The 7,187-nt window shown below is 43.5% G+C and overlaps 1 protein-coding gene across 1 annotated transcript; it reads left to right on the forward strand.

Moving 5' to 3' along the window:
• The first annotated feature begins 2,976 nt into the window (after nucleotides 1-2,976).
• LOC144824342 (uncharacterized) lies at nucleotides 2,977-5,445 on the forward strand. The gene has a single exon (XM_078683473.1). It carries the CDS (start codon nucleotides 3,453-3,455, stop codon nucleotides 5,124-5,126), a length of 1,674 nt encoding a protein of 557 aa, XP_078539599.1. The 5' UTR covers nucleotides 2,977-3,452; the 3' UTR covers nucleotides 5,127-5,445.
• The last annotated feature ends 1,742 nt before the right edge of the window (nucleotides 5,446-7,187 follow it).

Genomic DNA, 7,187 nt, shown 5'->3' on the forward strand with positions numbered 1-7,187 from the left:
TCCACTCCTGGATTAGCGGAAGCTTCTAACAGCCACAGCAGTGAACTTGGTCAATGATCTTTATCTTTACTTTAACAGGGGTGAGGAAACAGTCAAACCTTTCTCTCTTGACACAGGGGCCTACCACTCGCAATGGGCTCCCTTGGAACAATTGGCTCTACATGACGCAGATTGTATTTCCACCTTAATGCGTCAAGTGAAATCTGGATCTCCCGATGACCCCTTTAAACCTGATAATATTTTGAAATTTCAGGAGAGCGTCACACCCATATTTCTAGAATTAGCCAAACTCACGCTGAGCACAGAAGAAGTATCAATATGGAAACACGCCAAGGTGAGTCTTCACTAAATGCCACTCAGCCAGAAAACTATTGACCCATTTCTCTTCTGTCATTTCCGTCCAAGGATATGGAGAAACATGTAAACAATCTCTTAACCAAAATATTAGAACAATATCAAATATTAGATTGTTCCCAAAATGGATTTGGATCATACAACACCAAAACTGCTTTTTTAACAGTTACCAAATCCCTTTGCAGTACTACAGATGCTGGTAAATCCCAGGCTCTGATACTCCTAGATTTAAGTGCGGCCTTCGACACTGTCTCACATGCAATAATATTAACTCGCCTCACTGACCTATGGGTACAGAGCAAAGGTCTGACCTGGTTTACCTCCTTTTTAAAGGAGTGGTCCTTTTCAAGTTATACCCCCCCTTTCGTCTCATCACAAAGAGGACTGGCTCCTGGCATCTCCCAGGGTTTGGAGCTCAGTCCTACCCTTTTTAATATTCACATCAGACCTCTGGTAAAGGTAGTTAAATCCTTTGGAATCTCACCAGTGTTATATGCTGACGACACTCAGCTAATTATTTCCCTCTCAGCAGAGTTGACCAGCAGTTGTTTCAAATATAGAAACTGTCTAACAGCGGTGGTGGCATGGATGCACAACAACTGTTTAAAACTTAACACCTGCTGGGCAGGCATACCCATCTTTGGAGTGATCAATGATGTCCAGAAGCACTATGTACCCGTCGAACATAAAGTGGTGGTAGAAAACCTTGGGGTATGGATGGATAGCTCTTCATCCTTTGAAACCGAAGTCAAGATTCTCGCAGGTCACTGTTTTGGCACCCTAAGGAACCTCAAGCCAATTATAGGATACTTTTCCTGGCAATCCTGCCAACTGATTGCACAATCCCTTGTCATTTTGCTCCTGGACTATTGCAAATATCTCTATTTGGGCTCAAAGAAATCTGTTCTAAATCGATTCAGCTCTGCTTCCCAACTTTTGAGCAAGTTCCATTGGCCACCTATTGGGAAGCTTTCAAAGTTTAAAGCCCTATCCATCTCCCACAAAATCCATGCAAGCAAGGAGAGCTCAGCCTAGCTGCCTGGATGCAATTTTACACGCCCTCTAGAACACTACGCTCCGCCAATCTAAACCTGGCCCACATCCCTCGTCACAGCAGAGCCAGAATGGGAGGTTTCTCCTTCCATGTCTTGCTCTGACCCGATGGAATTCTATGCCTCCTAACCTTAGAAAGAGTAAATATCACTTACTGATCCGGAAACAGTGGAAGACCCGGCTCTTCGCCATCTAGGCTGGCGATTTCGCCTCTCTGCCGCTATGTTTCATAGGATCCGTTTATGTCCCTTGCTGATATTGTCTCACACCCGGACCCTCACCTTCCCCTCAAGGCAGGCAGTCTCCAGGTGTTGTGCTATCTAAGGCTCTGCTCTCTTCTTGTAAAGGGTCAAAGTGGTAACACCCCTGCAGCAAGTGCCTTTATCAGCCGCAGGAATAAGATATAATGCACACCAATACCCAGCCCAGAAAAGGTCTGAAACAGACCGAAATAGGAGCTTGTCCCTACATGTTCACCTCCTCTGTTTGTACCTCATTAGTAGCTACCTGTGCACTTCCTCCGTTTGTATGTCCCTGGCGAGCCTCTTTAATGACGCTTGGGATCCTGGTACTGCCAAGCATGGCCGTTTGTCTATCAGATCATTACCTGATGTCTGCTGTGTGCATCGAGTCACTCCTCTGCTTTAGCTGTGAGTGAACCCTGCTGAGCGAGTACACAGACATAAGGGAGTATGGAAGGCGATGAACTGGGAGTAAGGTGAAGTTGATTTCAATAAATGCCCAAAGGTGTAAATGCTGCACTCACCTGCAACTGACATCTTGTCCCACTCTGCCAACGCTCCATCCACCCACAGAGTAGCATGCTGGCACCAAACGGAAAACATTAAGTCAGATGCCCTGGCAAGGTAGAAAGAGACAAAAAGCAGACATGTATTGACAGCAGAGATATCACAGGTATATTACAGGTTGTGATAGAATCGCTATAATAAATGCTGCAATCGTCCCAAAAATGCTTGAAAAGTAAAGACAGGAGTTGGAACTTCAGCTGCTCCAATGTGAACAGGAAAGTATTGTTAAGAAGAGTGTGAATGGAGCTTCATTTCTTATATACTTCCTGGAGCGTTACCTTTATTATATACTTCCTGAAGAGTTTTGTTTGTGATATGGTTCTTGAAAGGGTTACCGTTGTTATACACTTCCTGAAACTGAAGTGACAGCAGCACATCCTGATCCATCTCTTTTTCCACAATCCCTTCTTGTTTAAATAAAATCTTGCCCATGTTGCATCTTCCTAAAGCTGTACCTCTGGTGAGTGGGCACTCCATGTGTACTCTTTCTGATCTAAGTTACTCTGTGAACACTGGAAAATCACCTCCTTTTCTGAAGTAAGTAAGAGTGACATGTTCAATGAAAGATTTAGTTAAATATCTGTGTATGGTGAAATATCTCTTGGTAACTTTCATAAATGGTAAAGAAGAGATATCTTTTACAACTAGTTGAATATTGTGCATTCACATTCTCTTACATTTCCATTTAGTGATTTTAAATCTCTTTACATCGAGTAGGAAACCAGCCTTGAATGCACAAATGATCGAGAATAATGACAGCAATCGTGCAAATCTGAAAAAAAGTGGTTAGAAAAAATGAGCTCCAATATTCAGGAAAAGATCTGCACAGTCAGAGACTGAGGACCCTGAACATGAACTGATAGATCCTGGAAGAAGCATATCAGTGGATGAACGCAACTGGACTAAGAAATGACCTCTAGAAAATTAAGGCAACAACACTGACAAACCACCTCCTGTATAAACAGGCCTGCACCACCAGCTTTGATCATGTGTTCGGTATGAGGTGGAAACAGCATTGCTCTGCTTCCTGTAATGATGGCAGACCACCATTCAGCGTGCTAGGTGTATTATAAACTCTCTCTGGCCAATCCAAATGAGCACGAGAAAAACACATGGGAGTGGAGCCAGACAACTGAAGGGTAATAGAAAGAGAGGGTCTTTGATCTACAACAGACTGTGCTAATTTGCATCTTCCAGAAGGAAGACTAATATTTACCCGTAACACACAAAACTGATATGCAATCTAAAGACATACCCAACTACAAAGAAGCTTTACTTGCCAAAATAATAATATATGTAGCTGGCGAGTCTTGTATTTCTGAAATCAACCATCCCAAAATACCACACACACACCGGGAACGTGATAATAACACAAGTGCTTTATCAACCATGTTAGCTCCACAGGAAACGCACTCATGGGATACAGACAAAGATAAACCTGACCCAGAGACACTAACCAAGAAAGAAAATTCATACACAAGCAGCAAGAGCTTTAGTTTGTCATCGCTACTAAAGAGCCATCAGCAAACACACACAGGAGAAGCAACGTGCAATTGCAATGAATGTGTGAAGAACTTTAGTCAGTTAAGACTCCTAAAAGATAATCAGCGAACACACACAGGGGAAAAATCATACCATTGCACTGAATGTGCTAAGAACTTCAGTCAGTTATCACAACTCCAAAGACATCAGCGAACACACACAGGGGAAAAACCGTACCATTGCACTGAATGTGTGAAGAAATTCAGTCAGTTATTAGACCTCCAAGTACATAAACGAACACACACAGGGGAAAAACCATTCAAGTGCAGTGAATGTGGAAGTAGTTTTAGTGATTCCTCAAATCTCAGGAGTCATCAGCGAACACACACAGGGGAAAAGCCATTCCAGTGCAGTGAATGTGTGAAGAAATTCAGTAAGTTATCAACCCTCCGGAGCCACCAGCGAACACATACTGGGGAAAAACCATACCATTGCAATGAATGTATGAAGAGCTTTAGTCAGTTATCAACTCTCCAATCACATCAGCGAACACATACTGGGGAAAAACCGTACCATTGCAATGAATGTGGAAGTAGTTTTAGTCATTCCTCAACTCTCAAGGTTCATCAGCGAACACACACAGGGGAAAAGCCATTCCAGTGCAGTGAATGTGTAAAGAGCTTTAGTGGGTCATCAGAGCTACAAAAACATAATCGAACACACACTGAGATAAAACCATTCCAGTGCAGTGAATGTGTAAAGAGCTTCAGTCTGTTATCACATCTCCAATCACATCAGCGAACACACACTGGGGAAAAACCATACCATTGCATTGATTGTGGAAGTAGTTTTAGTCATTCCTCAGCTCTCAGGAGTCATCAGCGAACACACACAGGGGAAAAACCATTCCAGTGCAATGAATGTGGAAGTAGTTTTAGTGATTCCTCAACTCTCAGGGTTCATCAGCGAACACACAACGGAGAAAAACCATTCCAGTGCAGTGAATGTGGAAGTAGTTTTAGTCATTCCTCAGCTCTCAGGAGTCATCAGCGAACACACACAGGGGAAAAACCATTCCAGTGCAGTGAATGTGGAAGTAGTTTTAGTCATTCCTCAGCTCTCAGGAGTCATCAGCGAACACACACAGGGGAAAAACCATTCCAGTGCAATGAATGTGGAAGTAGTTTTAGTCGTTCCTCAACTCTCAGGGTTCATCAGCGAACACACACAGGGGAAAAACCATTCCAGTGCAGTGAATGTGGAAGTCGTTTTAGTGATTCCTCAAATCTCAGGAGTCATCAGCGAACACACACAGGGGAAAAACCATTCCAGTGCAGTGAATGTATGAAGAAATTCAGTCAGTTATCAACCCTCAGGAGCCACCAGCGAACACACACGGGGGAAAAACCCTCACCAGCCAGCCAGTGAGGAACAGCAACAAGACTGCTCTTCAGCACACCCATCCTTATACATAATACACTCCAGGGGTTTGCTCCAGGGTCAAACTCACTTTACTTTCACGTTAACAGCAACAAGTTCTAAACTGGAGAATCTATATTTAGGAACAAGGGGTTTATACTTCCATTAGTCGCATAATACATTTGAAACCCAATACTTTATAGATCTGTATTAATGATACATAACCAACCACCACCCATGTATGGACATCCAAGAGCCTTTAAAAACCACACTACAGAGGTGTGTACCAGGATTTACTTTAACATTAACATGAACTAAATTATGATACAGCAAGAACTATCATGATGCTCTGAAATGTACACAATGATGACTAGATGTTACATGTTAAAAATAAATGTATGTTTTTAGACGTAATAAAAAAACAAATGTATTTGAATTCATGGTATATGACTTGCTGAGTATATGAGGCGATCTTAGATGTGATTTATTCCCTAAACTTTAAAGATAGTTTGTGATGTCAGCAAGAAGCCTAGTTTATTTGGTAACAGAGGGGTCAAATCTCAATAGCATGACTGCTTTCAGCTGGGAGTCTGGTGCAGGTGGTATCAGAGGGGACTATTCGTACCAGTGTGCCTTCTCTCAGAGTGAGACGCGGTTCTTTGCTTGAGATGGTACTTCATCGCTGGATTCCACACTACCAGCCAGTTTCAGGCCAATCTCCCTTCTCCCCTTTCCTATAAAAATTCTGGAAAAGACAGTTAGCAGAATCCTATCTTAACATCTCGAGGATAACCAGCTGTTGGACGAATTCCAGTTTGGGTTCCGACCAGCACACGGCACTGAAACGGCATTGAACACAGGGATGGATAATCTTCTATTGCGCGCTGACAGAGGGGACGCATCGATCCTCGTCCTTCTTGATATGTCGGCGGCTTTCGACACTGTGAGTCATGCAGTTCTGATGCAAAGACTGTGGAATAACGGGGTGAGAGGAAGAGCCTTTGAGTGGCTACAATCATACCTCCTGGATCACCAACAGATGGTGTCTTTGGGACAGTTTACATCGAAAGTTTCTACTGTCCATTATGGAGTTCCACAGGGATCATCAGTTAGTCCCATCCTGTTTAATGTTTATCTGAGACCCTATTGTCCATCATTAAATCTTTTGGAATCAGCGTGATAAATTACGCGGATGATACCCAATTGATTTTCTCTCTAGAGGGCAAACAGGAGACATCGCTTCAGGTTTTTCAGGATTGTATGTGGAAAACGGCTGGCTGGCTCAGAGGTAACTCCCTCGAACTTAATGGGGGGAAAACGGAGGTGATGTACTGCTCAGCTGCAAAAATTCCAAAACACCCTCTAACTGAATTCAGGCTGACTCCAGAAGAAGACTCTTTAAGTCCGACTAATACCGTACGGAACCTTGGAGTACTTATGGACGCCAATCTCCAAATGGTGTCCCAGGCTAATAAAACCATTCAAGTCTGCTTTGCTCTAATTCGCACGCTGCGAAAGATCCTTCCTCTTCTGCCAGATGATTCCCGAGCATTGGTAGTGAGGAGCATAGTGCTAAGCAGGCTGGATTACTGTAATTCCCTATATTTGGGGCCCCCCCCAGTATATCATCCAGGGGCTGCAACGGGTGCAGTCGGCAGCCGCTAAGGTGGCTCTGAATAGATCTTGGAGCTCCTCCACAACTATGGCACTAACTGATCTCCATTGGTTGCCAATAAAAGAGCGGATAAGCTTCAAGTCACTATGCATCGTTTTCAGAGCCGTTCATGGATATGGACAACTGCCCCTGCAGGATAAACTCAACTGGTATGAGCCTTCTAGACAATTACGGTCTACCAATATAGGCTTAATACCGGTTCCCAGATTTAAACGAGCCAGAATGGGGGGTAGGGCCTTTAGTTTAGCAGCTGCACAGTTATGGAATAGGCTGCCACAGAATCTTAGGCTAGCTGACTCTCTTATGGAATTTAGGAAGGGTTTGAAAACCCTATTATTTCCTAGAAGTTAGTCAATCTGCCATCATCACTTGAGCCGCAAGTACAGTTGTCCCGG

Source organism: Lissotriton helveticus, chromosome 1_1 (genome assembly GCF_964261635.1).
Source record: "Lissotriton helveticus chromosome 1_1, aLisHel1.1, whole genome shotgun sequence".
NCBI classification, from domain to species: domain Eukaryota; kingdom Metazoa; phylum Chordata; class Amphibia; order Caudata; family Salamandridae; genus Lissotriton; species Lissotriton helveticus.